Source organism: Arachis ipaensis, chromosome B5, assembly GCF_059453495.1.
Source record: "Arachis ipaensis isolate K30076 ecotype BB chromosome B5, ASM5945349v1, whole genome shotgun sequence".
Taxonomy (NCBI): Eukaryota; Viridiplantae; Streptophyta; class Magnoliopsida; order Fabales; family Fabaceae; genus Arachis; species Arachis ipaensis.
In genome coordinates, this window is record NC_142440.1 from 8,841,370 (window position 1) to 8,864,464 (window position 23,095).

Genomic DNA, 23,095 nt, shown 5'->3' on the forward strand with positions numbered 1-23,095 from the left:
ATGAAATCCAGAATTTTAAAAATTTTTAATTAAGAAATTTCGGTGTCAAAGTTAAAAAAAATTTTATGTTGCGGTTAAAAAACTTTAGCTTTATTTTTTTATTTTATATTTTTTTTTCAAATAACTCCTCCTCTTTTTCTTTTATTTTTATAGTTCTTATTTCATACTCTCATATTTTTTTATGTTATCCTCTAAAAAAGAATAAAATTAAAAAGAAAAAAAGAAAAAAAAAGAATAAAATAAATAATTATATAATTTTTTATTTCTTTTTTTATTTATCTTTATTGCCAATAAATAAAAAAAATTGAAAAAAAAACCTAATTTTATAAATAAAAACACAAAAATTATAGAAAAAAAAAAGAAAAAAACTGGAACATCAAAATCAGAATCTTAAAAAATTTGTATGTCAAAAATAAAAAATTTTAGTGTTATTTTTTATGTAAAGAAAAAGAAGTATGATTTACGTGTAAATGTGTGAACAAATTTGATTAAATTTGGGTTAATTTAATTAGTTAGACTTAATTTAAAAAAATATTTAAATATATAGTAGGACTAAAATATTTAAATGACTTTCTTTTAAGACCTTATGAATAAGTACATCTGATTAGCTTCATGCACAATACTAATATAAGTTCTTATATGGTACTCCTCGTGGACAAGGTAAATCATATAACTTAATGCAGATTTTCATACGTGAGAGAGACTCCAATTGGCTGGCTTATACAAGTTGCTAATAAAATAAGAAGATGCGAATGTTTCCAAGCCAAGCAAGCAGCCAAACAAGATAAAATTAAACTTTCTTGCAAATGCATTTTCCATGAGAAACTCAATCTCATGATTATCAGTTGTTTGTTAAATATGTAGTCAACAATTTTCTTTTTTCTTCTTCAGAAAAAGGAAAGAAACATATGTATGTTTTAGATAGGTTATTGTGTTTTTCAAAAACACAACTATCTTGTTTTGTATTTGACAAATAAAAAAATTATATGCTTATACTTATTTTTTTTTAAAAAAATTAAAAGTGTTTTTAAAAATATTTAAATATTTTTTAGAATTAATTTTATTTATTAAAATTGAAAATTAATATAATTTTGTATATTAATAAATATTTAAATTTATTTATATATTTATATTATTATGATATTTATTATTATTTATTTTTATTAAAAATTATTTTTAATTTAATTTACTGAACATAAATGCTATAACTTTAAAAAAATTATCTTTCAAAATTAATTTGATACGTTATTTTCAAAAATAAGAGCTTTATCAAATCATACTTCAGGTAGTTAGTATTTTAATTATCTGTTTAAAATTTTGATAAAATTAATTTAAAGAAAATTATTCACCCAATTAATCTCTTATAGATTTATCTTTTGATGTTGTAGAAGTCATCTATTGCGTAAATAAAAATATTTCATATATACTAACACAATTAGTCATCAAATTCATTATTATATATTTATATTTGATATGTCTTTTAATTAAATAATAAATTACTAAAAAAAAATCAAATATATCATAATAAAATTTGTTTATTTATAACAATATAATAATCACAATTGCCGATTAGTAATTATATCATAATTATTATATAAAATCTTGTTGATTTGGTAAACAATATATTGTTTCTTTGTTTAATTTAAATGGAGTGAAACCAATTCAAAACAGAAAACAAAGAAACAGTGATCCAAAAATTGGAAGGGATACTTTACCTATTTTAGTGGGCTTCCTTAGTTGATTAGATTCGTTTAGAATGATTCCTGATTAAAGAGGATAGTAGTAATAAATAAAGAAAGAGGAAAAGATAAAAGACAGGTCATGATTGCGTGGACCAATGAAAGAGAGGTCATAACTGGGAGTTGATCCACCAGCTCACCCAAGACCCTTAAAGCCAAAGCTTCTGTCCACACCACACACACCCCCCCATTCATTACAAATTAACATTCAAAACCTAATTAGCCACCATGGAGGACGAGGAGGAGGGGCCACGTTCCCCCACCGCCACCACTCCCTCCGAAGACCACGAATTCGACGCCCCGCCCTCCTCTCCTCCGCCGGCTTTCCTTTTCCAGCGCCCGCCCCTGCTGCAGCCTGCTACCGCCATGGCGCCGCTTTACAAGCAGCGTTCCTGGTCGCCGGATGCGTACCGCGACGAGGCGTGGCTCCGCCGCAAAGGCAACTGGAAGAACCGCCGCAGCCGTAGCGTGACGGACGAGGACGTCAACGAGCTCAAGGCCTGCATCGAGTTAGGCTTTGGATTCGAGTCTTCGCCGGAGGTGGAACCTGATCAGCGCCTCTCCGATACATTACCGGCGCTAGAGCTCTACTACGCCGTCAACAAGACCTACAACAATTCTCTCCTCTCCAGGCCCCCCGCCCCCGTCACTATCACCGCCTCCTCAACGCCGCCGTATTCTTCCGCTGCCTCCGACGACTGCGAGAGCACGTCTTCTTCCCATGGCAGTCCCCACACCATCTTCACCACCGGTAATTATTCAAATTCTCGCAACCTAATTTATACAGGACTTAAATTCGAAACCGGTCTTTTGAGATCGTTAGAATTACATGGTTTGAGTCTTTTGGCAGAAAAGTGTGAAGGAGTAAAATGATATATTTTTGTCAATTTCATATACATAATTAGTTTAATTAGAATCTAGAACTATTTTAATGCACGAGATCAATCTAAAATACCAAACTTATCCGCTAAATACGGTGTCTCAAATTTTGTGTGGATGAAAAATATTTTACTTTTTTGCATTAATGTATTTATTAAAGAGAATTTTTTTTTTTTTGTCTTGAGATGTATAATTTGGTGTTAGATGTTAATGTTAATTTGTGAGTATTGTTGTGAAGGTGATAATCCGCAGACGGTGAAGACAAGGCTAAGGCAGTGGGCTCAGGTTGTGGCTTGTGCGGTGCGGCAAAACTCAGGCTGAGAAGAAGAATTAACGATGATGATGATGATTGCTTGTTCCGTTAATTGGCGATTAACCCAGGAACTAAACCAGGGTTAGCAAAGTTAACCACACAGTGTGACGTGTGCGAAATTATTATTAATATGACGATGACAGGGATTCACCACCGAATTGACGAACCCTACTAAATACCCCCGGGGCCCCCCTATTAACCAAACCCCAATTGTCTCGGAACCAAACTTGTTAGTTCCTTGCCTATTATTATAATGTTGCTGTCGGCAGCTCCCCCTTTTGTATTGTGCTTCTCCATTTTCATCACTTAATTAAGGCTAGATCTATGTCCATTATATATACTATCCTGCTTTGTTCACATTTATATTACTTGTTTTGTTATGGGTATGCTAGCTAGCTGCTAGTGCTAGTTAATTACTATAGGTTTGTTTTAATTGTGTCAGAACCAATCCCCGTGTGAAAATATTGGCCAAAACGTGTGTAATTGTAATGTACTGTATATATATATTGCCTTAGCTTGTTGGGCTTGGTGCTTGGAATTGGAAGAAAGAAGAATGTGACAAGTGACAACCTTGTAATACTCTGACAAAAACAACAAACAAAAAGGGACGGGGTACAGCTTGTGTTCATTATTCTAACATGGGGCCTTTGCGTGGAAAGTAGTGAGCTCGCTGAAACTTGGGGTTTCAACTTGGGTCTTGGAATGAAGAGAACCTTATTTGCTTGTTGGCTTTGTGATAAGTCGTAGTTTCTAGGCTGTCATTACCAAATTTCCCGAGACAGCAGGAAGAGGCGTAATGGGACGTGTTGACTTTCAACTTTACTTTGTTCTAACATAGCGGCTCAATGCTCTTGAAGCCAATTATTGATAGACCCAAACAGAGATTCTGTTCCTGCTACATCCCGGTTCGTGTTTAGGATTTCAATTCTTGTATTCTATTTTTAGATGAGTTAGGTTGACACCTGTCAATAAGAATCTACTTTTAAGGCTATACAACTTTCATAATTTATTAGAAGCAGGCGTCACCAATTGTATAATACATTTCTTTATATAAAGTGTAAACATCGAACACATGAAATCAACATTTTGGAAAACGAAAACACAAGTGCGAGTCATCAGCTATCTGAATATCCCTGCAGCATGAACATGTGGAGACTAGAAAGAGCACCAAAAGACAAACCCAACCACTTCGTACTCATCCATTATTCTGAAAGAGCTAAAATCTTCCTTTTGGGGGGAGATAAGGGATTTAAATAGAAGAAACTTCTCTTTATTACACCATTTTCAAACTGTATGTTCATATTATATAGTTCTGGAACGAGTGATAACATGGTTGCTTTATGATAGTTCAAGGACTAGGAATAATCTGATTAGTGGTTAAATGAATCCTTAGCGTAGTGTATGTGAAGTGTGAACCCCACTACCCATCCATCACCCGCTCCCCGATAAAGAGTCCTTAAAATTATATGAATTTCCTAAATAAAATCTGAAGACACAAATCTTCTCTTTCATCATTTATATAAATCGTTTATCAGGACACCTAACTTTAAACATTTAATTTTAAAGTATAAATCATCATATTCTGGGATAATTTATGTTATATTTAATATCTAGATATACAAGTTTGAAAAATTTTCAAGTGTACTGGTATACCAGTGTTTCAGTAATTTTTAATCGTTGATTTTTATTTTTAAAAGTATATATAATATATATAATTAAGATCAACAATTAAAAATTATTGAAATACCAGTATACCGATATACTTGAAAACTTTTCTATAAGTTAATAGTCTAGGATAGTGTGTCGTCTTAGAAAAAAATATGAATCATCATAGACTATTTATGTGTAAAATGTTAAAATTCAATGGCCCAGGACTAATTAATTATGTGTAAATATTTAAATACATCACACTAAAATAATTTATGTATTGTTTCAGGAATTACATAGAATTAGAATGATTTGGGCCTAAACGTAAAGTCTAGATACTTTTATTAGGTGAAAGATCCGACGTCTTTTTCGGTAGGAATGAAAGAGTAAATATTTAAATACATCACACTAAAATAATTTATGTATTGTTTCAGGAATTACATAGAATTAGAATGATTTGGGTCTAAACGTAAAGTCTAGATACTTTTATTAGGTGAAAGATCCGACGTCTTTTTCGGTAGGAATGAAAGAGTTTGAGACTCCATGCTTAAATTAGCAAGAATTTTATGAATTTTAGTAGGTTGGAATAGTTGAATGACGCCGATGCTTAAGTTTTTAGTAGATTGAAGTTTGAAAATTAAATATCTAAAAATGTCAGAGTATTTATAAAGAATAAATGACTATTTGTATCCATAAAAGATGAAAATGCTGACATATATATCTATACTAGATCGAAACTAAACTTGTACCCATACAAGATGTTCTCCGTGTGACAAAAATATCCTACGTGGCACTCCAACCCTCCAAAGACAGGGTACTTTTGTCACACGGAGAACATCTTACATGGGTACAAGTTTAATTTTGATCTAGCGTGGATACATATGTCAGTGTTTTCATTTTTTATGGGTACAAATGGTCCTTTATTCTATTTATAAATAGATAGAGCCAATAATTACTTTTTGAATAGCTTCACTTTTAATAGTGGGTTTGTTACTCTGTTTTGGTCGAAAAATTGTTAAGATTTTTTTCCTTAATGAATAAAAAAGATTGTAAGAATTAGTTATTAATTTAGATAAATATGACTAGAATAGCGTCGTTGTGTCCGACCTCTATGAAATCAGATAATAAATATTAGTTTAGTTGATATTTGTTGATTGGAATTTATTTATTTTTAAGTTTGGCTAAATAGTAGGCTGGATATAAATATGTATAAATATAAGTTAATCAACTTGAGATGATTAATGAAGAAAAAGCTCCTTTGAACACCCACCACGATTTGTGTATCTAAAATTGAAATGGTTTAAATAAGGGGAGAGCATGTGGCTGTGGCATATGGCTTTACGACACTAGTAAAATGTAACGTACTAAAAAATTTTCGTTTGAAGAAAATAACAAGTATTAGAAAATTTTCTTGTTTTTTCGTTTCGTTCACTTGTCTTGAAATATAGTAGTATAAAAGAATATTTTAGCATATATGACAAAAGTTTTAAATGATTAGATCAAATTAAATTACTTTATATTTCATCAAAATTTTACATTTAAAAAAATGTACAATTTAAAATTTATAATTAAGTCGTAACTTGTTATTATTATTATTTTTAATTTGACTGGATTATTTTTTACTGTTATTATACATATTCATACATTCTAAAAGTTGTATGAACTTATTATTTTATTTAATATTAAAAATACTGCGAGTAATTATAATATATATTTTTTCTATTAATTCTGTTTAAAAATACAACATTAGGATCATCATTTTTACATATATAATTTTTTGTATGAAATGCAGTATAATTTTGATAGCATCCTCAAAAAAACCAAGTTATCCTCTTTAATTTATTTTTAATTTTCATTAAAATTTTAAAATTAAAATTAAATAAAATTGGAAAAATATGAAAAAAATAAAGATAATGAGATATGTAAAAAAATAATCACAATCCTTTTTTATTTATTTTTTGTTATATATCAAAATTGATGAATTTAAAAATTTTAATACATAAATTGTGGCAAGTTAAAACTATTTATGTCTGAATATAAGTAGTTATATTCTAAGACACGTGTAAAATAAATTAAAAATTTAGTACATAAATTATGACATTCTTGGACTATTTATATACAATCCTAAATAATCATATTTTAAGATGGTTTATGTGTTAAATGATTTGAAATTTTAATTTAACTTATAAACTGCTTTTTTTTTTAAATTATTTATGTATAAATTTGGGTGAATTTATATAATATTAAAAAGAAAATATTTGTGTAATTAATTCCGTTTTAAGAGATTTTGGTAATTTAAAATTTTTTAATTTATTTATGTATAAAAGCCATATAATTTCATCACGTTTATTAATCATTATATATCTTAGTTATCATCATAGCTTCTCTTTATGGTTAGAAGTTAGAACAAAGTCAACCTACCACTCATCCGTTTTTGACTTTTTGTCCTCTCCCTTCCAATTTTTCTTTCTCGTTCCAACTTTCCCCATATTTGAGGGGCTTTGCACTTTTCGGTTTTGGTCTTACCGGATGACCCTTGCTATCTGTTCCGGGCCATATATTTTTAAATTTTGGTTGGACCTTTTTTTTTGGGTCAGTGGTTAGAGCCTTAGAGGGTTCACGAATGAATAACACTATTGTAGAAACGTTTTACCAAAAAATAAAACACTATTATAGAATCGACAAAGCAAAAAATATTACCGATTGGGCTCTGTCTCCCTTCAAATTGGCCACATTTATTTGATTCTTCCATTTGGGCCGCACTACACGTTAACTTAAAATCACCAAATCAAACCAACTTCATGTCATGATTGTGCCTTACCCTATCAAATTAAAAGATATTAAGAATCGAATAGAGAGTTTAAAGGATTCTACATGCAATTGGGTGTGTGGGGAAAGAGATATTCTCAAGCTAGCAGTAGAGCACTTTCAGAATCTGTTTAAGGTCTCAGAGAACTTGGATATGTCTGTTTGCATTCATCATATTCCTGTTAGAGTGACTGAAGATATGAATGCAGAGCTCATGAAGGAGGTTACTGATCAGGAAATCAAAGATGCTACTTTCAGCCTAGAAAGTCTTAAGACGCCAAGTCCGGACGGTCTCAATGGTCTTTTTTATCAGAAGTACTGAACAATTATTGGTAAAGAAGTCTGTGATGTTGTTAAGAAATTTTTTCATGACAGTAATCTACCAAGCAGTGTTGGAAAAACCTTTATAGTCTTGGCTCCTAAGATTAATCACCCGGAAATCCTCAATCAGCTAAGACCGATTAGTTGCTGCAACTTTATATATAAGATTATTTCTAGAATGTTGGTTATTATGCTTAGGAAAATAATAGATAAGATCATTTCCCCCATCCAGAGTGCTTTTGTGGGTGGCCGCCTGATCCAAGATAACTTGGTTATAGTTCAGAAAATGTTTCATGATCTGAATAGAAAAGGGACAAATGCTTCCGGGAACTTAACTATTAAGATTGATATGAACAAAGCTTATGATAGGGTGGAGTGGTCTTTCCTAGAAGCAACCTTGAGGGCTTTTGGGTTTAACCCGCATTGAATAAAGTTGTTGATGAAGTGTGTGAGCCAAGTAAGTTATAAGATTAAGATTAATGGATTGTTATCGACGACTTTTGAGCCGGGGAGGGGTCTTAAGCAAGGGGATCCCCTATCACCGTACCTTTTTATAATAGCAGATGAGGTTTTTACCATTCTTATGGATAAGGCTAAAGAAGAGGGCAGAATCTCGGGAGTTAAAATCGCCCCTACGGCACCAGCCATCTCACACCTTCTCTTTGCGGATGACTGCATAATCTTCTCAAAAGACAGTGAGGAGAAAATTTACCAGCTCATTACCATCTTGAATTTGTACACCGAAGCCTCAGGACAGAGAATCAATTTGGACAAGTCTGGGATCACGTTTGAAAACCTAATTCCTATCAGAACTAGAGTAGAAATAGAAGAGATTTTGGACTTGTCAGCTTGGGATAATCCAGGTAAGTATCTTGGGATCCTTGCTCACTGGTGAAGATCTAAGAATAGTGCTCTTAGTTGAGGACAGAGTGGTGGATAAGCTAGGAGGGTGGAAACAAAAACTTCTTAATCAAGCTGGGAAGGAGGTCCTCATCAAATCAATTGTTCAAGCGTTACCTGCCTATACTATGAATATGGTTCTTTTTTCTAAAGGTTTTTGTGAACGGCTTAGTAAGAAAATTGCCAAATTTAGGTGGGCGTCCTCGGGTAAGGAAAGAGGTATTCATGGGAAGAGTTGGGAGAAATTATGTGCCAGTAAAAAGGATGGAGGTTTTGGATTTAAGGACTTATATTGTCAGAATATAGCACATTTAGCTAAACAAGCATGGAGAATTTTCGAAAATCCTAAAGCGATTTGGGTACAGGTGCTAAAAGCTATTTACTTCCCAATGGATGACTTTAAAGACGCTAAGGTGGGAAGGGCAGCATCTTGGATGTGGAAAAGTTTTATTCATGGTAGGAATTTTCTTTTGAGAAATGGTAGATGGCTGATTGGGAACGGAGAGCGAGTAAGAATTCTGGAGGATAAGTGGATAATGACTTAGATAGGATCTTACTGTTAGAAATCTTGATATTGAGTTTGTGAAGGATCTAATTATTCAAGGAGAGGGGTGGAATATGGATAAGTTAAAGTTGTATTTTAATGGAGCTTCAGTTGATAAAATCTTTAGAACCTCAGTAAGTCTTTTCGGTAGGGAGGATAGGTTTTGTTGGCCTTTCAGATCGGATGGCATTTACACCATCAAAATGGGATATCATGTTGCTCGGAATGAAAGGAGCTTACAGAACAATAATCCATCCACCAGTGTAGACTTAAAATTCTTATGGCAGGAGATCTGGAATTTAAGAGTTTCTCAAAAAATCAGAACCTTTTTATGGCGGGCTTCGCATAACATTCTTCCTGTCTTTGGAAATCTTTTTGATAAAAGAATCACTAATACCCATATGTGCCCTATTTGTTTGCAGGAACCAGAGACCATTGAGCATGCATTGCTACTATGTCCCTAGACTAGAGCGGCTTGGTTTGGAGCACAAATTCAATGCTGTCCTACGGCCCTAACAGTTTCTTCTTTTGGGAAGTGGATGATGGAACTTCTAGAAAAAATGAGGTTGAATGCAGGGGCTAATTATGATCTTTGCAGCAGTAAGGTTGGGTTTCTAGTTTGGGAGGTGTGGAAAGCGAGGAATCTAGCAATATATCAGAAGATCAATCCTAATCCTATAATGGTGATTCACAAAGCTAAACTAATGGAGCTGGAATTTGCGGAAATGATTGAAGAACCAGTAAAGCATGCAACTACTATAACAAGATTAGGTAGCAGGGTTACCTGGAGACCGCCGCTGCAAGGTTGGATCAAATGCAACGTTGATGCAGCTTTCACTGGAGCTCAGTCTGTGGGTGCTACGGCTGTAGTATTCAGAGATCATAATGGAACCCTCCTCTCAGGAATTAACTCCACCATAGTTGCAGCCTCGTCATTGGCTGCGGAAGCATTAGCGGTTAGGGCAGCATTAATTATGTCACAGAATTTGCTAATGCAGAAGGTTATCATAGAATCAGACAATCAGATTCTCATTCAAGCACTAAAGTCACATGCATCAGTTGCAGAAATTCAAGTTGTATTAGATGATATTCGACATTTAGCAAGAGGCATTCCAAGTTGTGGTTTTACCTGGGTGCCCAGAGAAGCAAACTCATTAGCGCATGAAGTGGCGAGACTCACATATCAGGGAACTCTTCACCAAAATTGGGTCATGCATAAGCCAATTTCCATCAGGAACGTCCTCCGCAAGGATAATTTGGCCGTCTCAAGGTTGGAAAACAATTCTTGACTGAAGGCAGGAGCTTTTTGGGAAGACAGGGGGTTGAGGCTGCTCCGGTGGATATCTCGATGCTCCAGGAGTAAGTGTTGACTGCTAACGCAGAGATTGGAGGTGCTGCATTGCCAGAAGAACTAGCTACGGTGAGCTTCTTCACCTTGATCTATGGTTTTCATGTGACTTGTAGTTGGAGGGCTATGGCGGGTGCATCTGCCGACGACTAATCTAAAGGGAAGGTATGTAATTGGAAGGATGTGGTGTGGGGTGCCAAATGAAGTACAATTCTGGTCCCAACCCCTAAAAAAAAAAGAAAAGAAAGGGAAGCTTAATCAGTACCATGATAAAACATAGGACAACATTCTCGAGCCTAACAAGAGCTCTCCGATGCTTCACTTCTTACCTAGCTCTGGTTTATGGTTTTTATTCAACTAATGATGGCTTCTAATAAGACCTGTGTAGTGGTAGATTTGCATGAAGCCACTTAGCTCTCAAACTATTGATTTGGAAGTGGAAGCTCTGAGATCCGAGCTGAACCTCATGGCGCACAAGTCTCTTAGTCCCTACGGCGATGTTGCACTGATCTGGAATGGGATTCAGGCGTCTGCAAGTGGGAGAGGACAGTGGAGAGGGTTTGGCTTCGTTGGCAACCTTAGGAAGAATGGCACAAGCAATCTGATGGAGTTTGATTCTGGGTTGGGTGGGTCTTGGGGGTCCATCCTCTTACTGTGCTTTGGGCCCTTGGTGGGCCTTGGCACTGTCCAAAAAAATAAATAAAAGATATTAAAAACTAAAAAAAAAATTCCAAAATCAACTTTTGAAATTTAATATAGAAATTAAATATTTTTTCGTCCCTAACCTCCAACCTTTTTTTCTTATTAATATCATTCTTAACATTAAACTTAGTATTAAAATCATCCTTTTTAATTTTTAGACCAAATTGTTCCTAATAAAACAAAATAAAAAAACTAACACCCTAATAAAAAAAACCCCTCTATCCACTCTTTAATCACCACCACTATCACTCTTCACATAGAATTCAATTCTTCTCTCCTTCCAATTCAACCACCAAGACCACGACCGACAACTCTAATCCCAACTTCACTCCCACCAATCTACTGCAGCAAGACCAAACCTCCATAAATACTTTGCAAACTTGAACCAATACAGAAAATTATTGAACATGTATCACGCGACACGCAAAGCATCGCAATCTATTACAAAATTAATTAAAAAAAAAAGGCGAAGTTTATGGTGTAGATGCCAAAAGACATCTACACATGTAGAAGTAACGTGTTTTGTTTTTCTGAGCGACATTTGGCATCTTTTTTTGGGACTAGTGAGATTTGATGTCTGCAATGGGTGTTCTCTTTCAGAATGTGCAGTGAGAATACTGCCACTTTCAGCTTTTGTCTATTTAAATATAATATTAATTATATTATTAAATTTTAATGACATTTATTTTTTTGTCACATAATAGGCCGAATAAAAAATTGAACAATGCATTCAGTTGGGCTAATAAAAAATTAAACAATGCATTCAGTTGGGCTGATAAATCTGTTCAAGCATAGCTTTCTCTGTTTTTCTTTTTTCTAACTATGCACAGTAACAGAATAAAGTGCAAAATAAAATGATGCAACATATTATTTGGTTCCTTTATCAAATTTACTCATCTAATAATTATTTTTCTGATTATAAAAGTAGACTTTATAATGTCATGACTCCTTTCAAGAAATATAAAATGATCATAAAGTTATTAAATTTTACAGATAAATAATTTTATTTTTCTAATCATACTTACAAAAGCTTATATTATATTCAAATATTAACTAGGTGATACGTGCTTCAAATATTTATAATTTAAAGAGTTCAAGTATTATTTAAAAGTTATTAGTTTATATTTTTAAAATATTTAATTTAATTTGATGTATTTTCATTTTATTTATTTAGTTATTAGATTGGACTTTATATTTATAGGCTTATATTTTTTTTATTTTAACCTAAAAAAATATTATAAATACCTCTTAAACTATTGTAATTGTCATATTGAGTGATTAGAGGCGTGAAAAATCTCTTTTGATTTTATGATAAAATCAAGGTGTAGACAAATAATTTGAATAAATTTCTCTTATTGTTTCAAAAAATTGGGCAGAAGGTTGAGTGTGTTTCTTCAATTCAATTCTCAAAGTATAGTGTGAACAAGTTAGGTTGAGTAAGTCTCTTTTTTGTTACATTAAGAAATTGAATTAAAAGTCAAGTGATTCTCTTTGTATTCAATTTTAACCTATTTTTTATTTTCTATTTCAATTTTAATGTATCTTTTTATTCAATTTCAATTCTTGTCTTTTGTTTATTTTGAGTTTTGTTCTGTATCAATAGACCTATTTCATAATATAGGTTTAATGGTTAAATATTTTATCGTATTTTAAATTTGAGCTTTATCCTAAAGTAATATACTCTTAATTCTTTAGAATTGAATACTAATAAAATTGTATAATAATAATATAAATATTAGTTAATATATAAATATTGATTAAATTACCAAATATATTTTAACCTTAAATAAAATTAATTTTTTTCGTGTAAAAGTAAAATAAAAGGATATTTACAAACTATATATATTTTGTAAAACTTAATGTTCTAACTATATAAATCATATATCTTAATTACTCACCAAATTAATAAATATATATTTGTATAGCAATAGGATTAGAAATTATAGCATTGAGCAGAAAAAAAAATATTCCATCGTTTAGAAAAAGAAATCAAGAAAAAACTTAATAGGCCCAACTGAATGATTCTATTTGGCCCAATATATACCAAAATCTAAATGTCATTAAAATTTTAATAACATAATTAATGTTACATTTAAACAGACAAATTCTGAATATTACAGTATGTTTACTGCACAGTATAAAAGACAGCACAAGTTGTAGACACCAAGTGTCACTCATAAAACCAAAACACGTTGTTTCTACATGTATAGATGTCTTTTGGCATCTATACCATAGACTTCGCCTTTTCGCAAAACAAAAGATTACGAAAAAGAACCCTTGATGATTATGCGCTCTTCGATATGGAGAAATCTTGATAGACAATGATGGATGCGCTCTTCAAACAAAGTATCACAATCTATTGTTAAAATGGAGAACCCCTGACGGACTACGATGATGCGCTCCTCGATTATTACAAGGATGAGGGGACGGTGACCATTTGGCGACGCCGCGAGCGCTCGTAGACTTCGGGAGGGTAGTCGATGTCGATGCCGAAGTTGAAGCCTAGGAAGCGACTCATTAAGAAGGGCGACACCGGGAGGCAATTTGTGGCGACGCCCTCTTCATCGGTTTTTTCCTTTTTCACTTTTCTTCTGTTGTTGCTATTGGTGGTGGTGGTAAAGCATAAGAGGTAGTTTGAGTGTAGCACCTGCTGGTGAAGGATTGATAGTGGGATGAAGGTGCTAGTGGGTGGATTTGATGGAAGGGTTGTGGTGACAGTGGAAAGGTTTGGATGATGACGATGATGTATTTTTTTTTTTTAAATGGTAAATATTAATTTTTATAAAGGATAAATTTGTCCAATTTTTTTAACAAAAGGATTACTTTAAAATGATTTTTAACATTGAGGATGATATTAATGAAAAAAAAATCAGAGACGATTTTGATTTTGACCCAAAAAATTCGGAACAAAAAAATACTTAACTTTTAATATAGAGAATTACATTGTAAGAAAGGGAGTAACCGTAAAACTTAATATAATTTCTAATATACATTATAAAATTATCATTCACATTAAAGATTTTAAAATTCATGATTATCACAAATAGAAATAAGAATAGTTACTAACTTGATTCATGATTATAATAATATTAGTAAGAATTCACTTTGTCTATTCTTTTGCCTTCTTAATTTTTTCTTCAATTAGTTATTTCTTTTCATAAAACCAACTTCCATCAAGTTGGTTACATTTCAAAAATAACCGTACAATTTTTTATTTAATTAAATATTTATTAAACCAATAAAATAAGATACATCACACACATGAGACATTATATAATAATATAATTTCTTACATTCTCCCACTTGGTTCATGTGTTGTTATTTTAATCATTGGTTTAAAAAAATATTTATCATAATGCGCATTTCTAAGCAATTACTTGCATAGCTTAATTTATATGCAACTTATGCACATTCCATTTATTTTTCATGGTATTATCATTTGGAAAGGACCATACTCAAATGGTAATGAGTTTAAAATAAACTGCACAATAAAATTTTCATCCACCTCCATTCCCAATGACTTAAGTCTTGTTGCAATATTTGTCATTTCAATGACATGCTCATGCATAGTATGAGAACTATCAAATTTTATGGTGGTCAAAGTACCCATTAATGTCCCAGCAAGAGACTTATCAATAATTTGGGAGCGCTCTTCCACAAGCTTCATAAATTCTTTAGCATTATAGAAAGAGCTGACTTGATGCAGTTTGCTATGCTCATCCGCATGAACATAAGACTAAGTCTGTTTGACTTTTTTCAAGATTTATAATGAACTTTTTCTTCATTGCTACTAAGAACAGTAATAACAACAGGTTTCTGAACTTGAAGTGCCAAATCAAGATCCAAGACACTAAGGTGAAATTAGACTTACACAATCATAAAAAATGAAAAATTCAGCCCATTAAACATTGGAACAGAATAGCATGCGAATGCAATGCGACTGGAAGAATTGCTGCAATTAACCCATACTTAATATTAACACTTAAAGTCATAAGATAACACATTATTCAAATTCAAAGAGCATTCATAGAAACATTCAGAGTATATTAATATTCTCTTTTGGGTGATATATCAATATACAATAACACAATGATGCTAATAAACTTAACTTTATTTAGTAAAGATACATGCACCAATAAAAAATATTTAATATCTTTGGATATTTAAATACTAGTAATAATATATATATATATATATATATATATATATATATATATATATATATATATATATATATATATATATATATATATATATATGCTAACAATCATGTTCATTAATTATAAGATCAACTAATCAACCTTTGGGTGATCCTTAAGGCTGCTTTTATTTTCGGAGACAGGATAGGACATGACACTAAGACAAAGACAATAGAACGGAGACAGTAAAAATTATTTTTTGTGTATTGTGTTTGGATACGATGGACAAGACATTAATTTAATGTCCTGTATTATGTTTGGATAGACATGGACAAAATTAAGATATTATGCGAAATGACTAAAATAGCCATGTGATTTCAAATTTTTTACATCAAGTACAAATTAATTTAATAAAAAATAAGAGTATGTAGGAGTATAGAAAATTACAAGAAGAATTGGTCTATGAACCAATGGTATTAAAATAACAAAATTAAGAATAAATAAAGTAACATAAAGTAGAAAAGTGAATTAAGTCTCTATTAATACAGCATGCCATAGAGAAGAGAGTGAACGATAAAAAGAAATAAATTAATTATCCAGTCAAGTAAAAAATTCTACCAAAGAAAGAGAGTATCTGAAAAAAAGGAACGGAGAGAAAGAAGAACTACGATGTAGAGAAGAAGCTAAAATTAGGAAAAATAAGAAGAGATAATAGTAGAATAATAAAAAATATCTATGGATAGAAAGGGAAAAAATTTTGATAAAAAAGTCGGTGTCCACCTTTTTAAATCCCGTGTGTTAAAAATAAACTTGATGGTTAGAATTTAAGAATGAATAGAAACCACAGTTTGAATAAGTTGTCTATATTTAGTTTTAATTTAAACCATTTATTTATTAGGATGTATTAAGTTTAGACGTCAAAGAAAAGTATAAATACATATGTAATTATTTCATAAATAACAACACACAAATACATTCAATACATTCCTCTTCATTTTATATTCTTCGTGAGTGTGTGTGCCTTGCTCTTTTATTTTCCAACAAAGTGGTATCAGAGCCACTTATAAAATATCTTCGTCAAAAGAAACTACTTTATCTTTTCAATACCTACAATTATCTAAGCTCAACTATGACAATTGGACAGCCTGAATGAAAGCAATTCTCGGTGCTCAAGGAGTATGAAAGATGGTTGAGAAAGGCTATGTAGAACCAAAGAATGTGGACAAGCTAACAGAAGTTCAGAAGGAAGAATTAGAAAATAAAAGAAAGAAAGATCAATGTGCACTTACTATTATTCATCAAGGCTTGGATGTTTATATGTTTGAGAAGATTGCTAATATAACCAATGCAAAGAAAGCTTGGGATACTCTTCAAAATTCCATCATAGGAGTTGAAAAGGTGAAGACTCTAAGGGCTGAGTTTGAGTCTCTAATGATGAAGGAGACTGAATCCATTTCGGATTATTTCACCAAATTTTTGACGATAGTGCACCAAATGAAAAGGCTTGGAGAAAAATTAGAAGATGTTTGTGTTGTTGAGAAAATTCTTCGTTCTCTCAATTCAAAATTTTACCATGTGGTGGTAGCCATTGAGGAGTCCAAAAATTTGGATACGATGTCAATTGATCAGTTGAATGGTTCTTTACGGGCCCATGAAGAAAGAATGGATAAAGGTAAGCAAGAACGTGTGGAGCATGTCTTGCAAGCAAAACTTTCGTGGAATGCTAGAGGAGAAACCAACAAAAGTGGAAGACAAGGACGAGATCGAGGCCGTGGACGAGGACGAGGACGTGGTTACAGAAGAGGAAGAGATGAGAAAAATTATTCTCAAGAGAAAAGAAATCAAAATTTTTCTCGAGATCTTGGAAGAGGAAGAACAATTGACAAAAGACACATTGAATGCTATTCATGTGGAAAGAATGGACATTATTTTTGGGAGTGTCAGACATCCAAAGAAGAAAAAAATAAACTTGTTGTGCACAGTGAAGATGTTGAAAAACCAACATTATTCCTTACGCTCAAGGAAGATCAAAATTCTGAAGATAGTACGTGGTATCTTGACAATGGAGCTAAAAACCATATGACATGTGATAGGAGTAAATCTGTAGCACTCGACACCAACGTAAAAGGACACGTCCGTTTTGGTGATGAATCAAAAGTAGAGATCAATGGCAAAGGGACGATTCTATTCGAGATGAAGAATGGAAGTCATAAGATTCTTACCAATGTTTATTACATCCCAAAGATGAAGAATAATATCTTGAGTATTTGACAACTTATGGAGAATGGTTGCAAGATAGTCATGGAAGATCGCTATCTTTGGCTTAGAGATAAAAATGAAAATCTTATTACTAAGGTTTCTATGACAAGAAATCGTATATTCTTGTTAAACATGAGAAGCGGTGGAGCTACATGTTTGAAGTCATTTATTGAAGATCCACCATAGATTTGGCATATGAGATATGGACATTTAAATTTTGGTGGGCTCAAAGAATTAGGAACAAAAAAGATGGTAAAAGAAATTCCAACAACTGATCATCCTTATCAGTTATGTGAAGCTTGCTTACTTGGAAAACATTCAAGAAATAGTTTTTCAAAGCAGTCCAAATCAAGAGCTACCAAGCCACTTTAGCTTATCCATGCGGATGTTTGTGGACCTATCAAGCCTTTGTCACTTGGTAAGAGCGCCTATTTTTTGCTTTTCATTGATGATTATTCAAGAAAAATATGGGTTCATTTCTTGAAGCAAAAGAGCGAAGCATTTGAAGCATTCAAGAAGTTTAAAGCTCTCGTTGAAAAAGAAGGTGGCTATGAGATAAAAGCTCTCAGAACTGACAGAGGTGGAGAATTCACTTCAAATGAATTCAAGATATTTTGTGAAAATCATGGTATTCGACGTCCCCTAACTGTTCCTAGATCGCCTCAACAAAATGGGGTTGTTGAAAGAAAGAATAGGACAATTCTAAATATGGCAAGAACGATGTTAAAAAGTAAGTCATTACCAAAAGAGTTATGGGGAGAAGCAGTTGCATGTGTAGTTTATCTCTCAAACCGCTCACCTACCAAGAGTTTGAGAGATATAACACCTCAAGAAGCATGGAGTGGTTTGAAGCCTAATGTATCACATTTAAGGGTATTTGGATCTATTGCATATGTCCAAATTCCTGAGCAAGAAAGACAAAACTTGATGATAGGAGCCAAAAGCTTGTATATATTGGTTATGAGGAGAATACTAAAGGCTACAAATTCTTCAATCCCATCAATAATAAAGTAATAATAAGCAGAGATGTTGAGTTTGAAGAAAATGCAAAGTGGGACTGGAGTACACAAAATGAAGTCACTTATGATTTTCTGCCTTACTTTGAGGAAAAAGAAGCCCCGATGTAAGAAGTGTAAGGCAAAATCGATCCTTCAACACCGGCATTAACCCCACTAGCATCATCATCATCTTCTCCATCCTCTAGTTCAAGCGAAGGCCCTCATAGATATCGAAGTCTCCCTGATCTTTATAAGCAAACAGAAAAGCTAGAGGATGAAAATTTATTGTGTTTACTCTCCAATGATGAGCCTTTAAATTTTAAAGAAGCTGTCAAAGATGAGAAATGGATACAAACTATGGAGGAAGAAATTCAAACAATTGAGAAGAACAACACTTGGGAACTTGCATCACTTCCAAGTGGTCATCAGGCTATTGGAGTCAAATGGGTTTACAGAGTTAAGAAAAACTCTAAAGGTGATGTAGAAAGGTATAAGGCAAGACTCGTTGCAAAAGGGTATAAGCAGAAGCAAGGAATAGATTATGATGAGGTGTTTGCTCTAGTTGCTCGCTTGGAGACGATAAGGCTATTGTTGTCACTTGCAGCAAAGAACAACTGGAAAATCCACCAAATGGATGTGAAGTCTACTTTTCTGAACGATAATCTTCTGGAAGAAGTTTATATTGAACAACCTTTGGGTTTTGTTATTGAGGGTTGTGAAGATAAAGTTTTAAGGCTTAAAAAGGCCTTATATGGACTGAAGCAAGCTCCAAGAGCTTGGAATGATCGTCTTGATACGCATTTTCAAGATAATGGTTTCACTAGGTGCATTCATGAATATGCACTCTATGTGAAAGAAGAAAGAGGAAATTTGTTATTTGTTTGTGTCTATGTGGATGACCTTATATTCACAGAAAACAATCAAATAATGTTTGAAGAATTTAAGAATGTAATGGCTCAAGAATTTGAGATGAGTGATATGGGACTAATGTCTTATTATCTGGGAATTGAAGTGAAACAAATGGAGGATGGAATTTTCATCTCACAACAGGCTTATGCAAGAGAGCTATTAAAGAAACTCAATATGCTAGATTGCAATCCTACCAATACACCTATGGAGTGTGGAGTCAGACTTTCCAAAGAGAAAGAAGGTGTAAGAAAAGTTGATCAAACATTATTCAGAAGTCTCGTGGGGAGTTTAAGGTATTTGATCTGTACCAGACTTGACATTTTATTTTCAGTTGGGTTAGTTAGTCGTTACATGGAGAATCCAACAGAAATTCATATGAACGCAGCTAAGAGAATTCTTCGCTATCTTAGAGGCACTCTTGAGTATGGCATGTTTTATTCAGCTTCAGATGAATTCAAATTAATGGGCTATTGTGATAGTGATTATGCTGGGGATATTGACGACAGAAAGAGTACTACTGGCTTTGTTTTCTTTTTAGGAAATAATGCAATTTCTTGGTGTTCAAAGAAATCACCTATAGTCACTCTTTCAACTTGTGAAGTTGAATATGTTGCTGCCACTGCCTGTGCATGTCATGCAATTTGGCTGAAGATACTACTGAAGGAACTTCATTTTGAGCAAGCTTAATCCACCAAGATCATTATGGACAATAGGTCAGCGATTGCCCTAGCAAAGAATCCAGTGTTTTATGACAGAAGCAAACACATAGAAACAAAGTATCATTTTATTCGACAATGTATTGAGAACATGCATGTGGAGGTTGAGTATGTGAAATCACTTGATCAAGTTGCTGACATTTTCACAAAACCTCTGAAATATGATGCTTTTCAAAAGTTAAGGATTATGATTGGAGTCAAAAAATTATCAAGTTTAAGGGAGAATGTTAAAAATAAACTTGATGGTTAGAATTTAAGAATGAATAGAAACCATAGTTTGAATAAGTTGTCTATATTTAGTTTTAATTTAAACCATTTATTTATTAGAATGTATTAAGTTTAGACATCAAAGAAAAGTATAAATACATATGTAATTATTTCATAAATAACAACACACAAATACATTCAATACATTCCTCTTCATTTTATATTCTTCGTGAGTGTGTGTGCCTTGTTCTTTTATTTTCCAACACCGTGTCCATCATTGTCCTTCGTAAAAGAGTGGACATAAAAATATAAAATAGTGTCCTGGAGACAATGTTATATGTCCATGTCTCTACCTCCAAACACGTTTTAATCATTCGTTGTACATGTCTCTGTGTCCTATCTTCGAAAACAAACGCTACCTAAATGTCTTATAACAATGAACTTTAATTAATATATAAATAATTATCATTTAGCATCTTTTTTATATGTAATTGATACAAAATTATAAACATGGAATTAACTAAAAAAAATTTAGATTTGATCACTTGAGTGATTAACAAATCTCAAAATTTTAGTACAAAAATTTCTTTTGTTGTTACAAAATAAAAGAGAAAAAGAAAAAAAATTACTGTTTATGAATATGCAAGCAGCACAATGCATAACTTCACAAAACCAATATCGATATGGGCACAACATAATAGCACAGCATGATAGCACATTCTTAATCATTATACGTACAAGCAGGGACGGACATACGGGGGGCGAGCGGAGGCCTCGGCCCCCAATTTTTTTAAAAAAAGATTAATAGTAATAAGTTATTAAGTATAATTTAATTTTTTAAAAAATTTATTTAGTATTTAGTTTAATATAAATGAAAGTTTAATCTAACTTAAATATTAATGATTTCTAATATCTAAAAAGTAAGCAACAATATTAAAAAAATCTGAAAAGATATTATTACTAATATTTTTAAATTAAATAAATTTTTTCAAATCTCATAAAGTGAATTTTTTTCCCTTCTTGTGAGCGTCCTTCTTGATTCATTTAGTATTAATTCTCTATGTTTCAACTACTACAACTGAGAGATCTTTTTCAACTATGAATGTTGTGAAGAATAACTCAGAAATAAAATAAAAGATAAATTTCTTGCTAATTGTCTTTTAATTATGTTAAAAAAAAATTGCTGAAAAATTTGACACAGATTCTATTATCCATGAATTTTATGATACGAAAAATCGACCACTTTGTTAATAAAAAATACATACATATTTTTTTGTATTTTAAAATATATTCTCTATCAGTATATTTTTGTAATACATTTTACATTATATAATTTTTTGCATAATTTTTTAATATTATATATGTTATTGGCCCCATGATAATATTTCTGGATCCGTCCCTGCGTACAACCATGGTTATCCATTATATTAAACAATCATGTACGAAACCACATGAAGTGAAATTATATTTACAAGTTTTCATAACTACAAATCTCATGCTATATCAATTATGCAGTAGAAATTTCATTTGTATGGATAATAATAAATTTCACAATCTAAAACTCTGATACCACATGTAAAACTTAATATGATTTTTAATATACATTATAAAATTATCATTCACATAAAAGATCTTGAAATTCATTATTATCACAAATAAAAATAAGAATAGTTACTAACTTTGATCCATGATGATAATAATATTAAGAAAAATTAACTTTTTCTATTCTTTTACCTTCTTAATTCTTTTTTCAATTTAGCTATTGATGGTAAGTGAAGAAGAAAGACTTCATTGGTAGAAAGAGAGAACTGAATTCTATTTTTTTTATAAAACCAACTTCCATCAAGTTGGTTACATTTTAAAAATAATCATACAACTTCTTTTATTTAATTAAATATTTATTAAACTAATAAAATAAAACACATCACACACATAAGACAACATATAATAATATAATTTCTTACAATAACAGTATCCATCCTCTGTATATAGTGCACCAATAAAGCTGCTTATTTATTTTAAATAAAAAAATACAAAACTAAATTGCAAAATGACATGTTATTTTGGGGTACATAGTGTACATAGTGCATTATATTTGTTAAGATAAACAAACTGTAATCATAGATATTTTCATGCACGACAAGAATAAATTTTGTATTCTAACCGTTTAACTATGGAATTAAATCTCACTTTAATTTTTGAGATTCGTACATTACACTGATTTAGTATTTAAAATTTCGATTACTCTAATTTAGAATCCTAAATTCAAAAAGGTACACCACGTTAATCCCATAACTATTTTTCGTCACTAGAACAGTCATTCTGAGTGGCGTGACTTACTCCTTACAAACAGCTAATGTAATTGCAGTAATTCGATCTTTGTTTTTTTTATAATACAAATCATAGACCTTTTTTTCCCTTTCTAGATCCTACTTTGGATTGTCTTCATGCATGTGCATATGCTTTTTGTGATGTTGAATGAGTTGTTAAGCATACAATTATTTAGTTCAATTCAATATTTGTCAATAATCGAAAGCAAATAATTGGATTGAGAACGGAAGAAAACACGAACCGCATGGTCTATCAACGACGAAGACAAAGCAAGTGGCAACTTCGGCATTGAATTGGAGCGACAACTTAGGGGCGGCGCGAAGGTTTTGAGGTTC

At 32.1% G+C, this 23,095-nt stretch overlaps 3 protein-coding genes across 3 annotated transcripts; all 3 read left to right on the plus strand.

Annotated features, from left to right (window-relative positions):
- The first annotated feature begins 1,749 nt into the window (after positions 1–1,749).
- LOC107642778 (membrane insertase, putative (DUF1685)) lies at positions 1,750–4,031 on the plus strand. The gene is made up of 2 exons (XM_088488241.1): positions 1,750–2,490; positions 2,857–4,031. Exons 1-2 carry the CDS (start codon positions 1,968–1,970, stop codon positions 2,937–2,939), a joined length of 606 nt encoding a protein of 201 aa, XP_088344367.1. The 5' UTR covers positions 1,750–1,967; the 3' UTR covers positions 2,940–4,031.
- A 5,680-nt stretch (positions 4,032–9,711) lies between these two features.
- Positions 9,712–10,652, plus strand: LOC107640070 (uncharacterized). Its single transcript, XM_021103455.2, has 2 exons — positions 9,712–10,421; positions 10,616–10,652. The coding sequence occupies exons 1-2, from the start codon at positions 9,712–9,714 to the stop codon at positions 10,650–10,652; spliced, it is 747 nt and encodes a 248-aa protein (XP_020959114.2).
- A 6,005-nt stretch (positions 10,653–16,657) lies between these two features.
- LOC107640071 (uncharacterized) lies at positions 16,658–17,611 on the plus strand. Its single transcript, XM_016343626.1, has one exon. The coding sequence runs from the start codon at positions 16,658–16,660 to the stop codon at positions 17,609–17,611; it is 954 nt and encodes a 317-aa protein (XP_016199112.1).
- Positions 17,612–23,095: the final 5,484 nt, after the last annotated feature.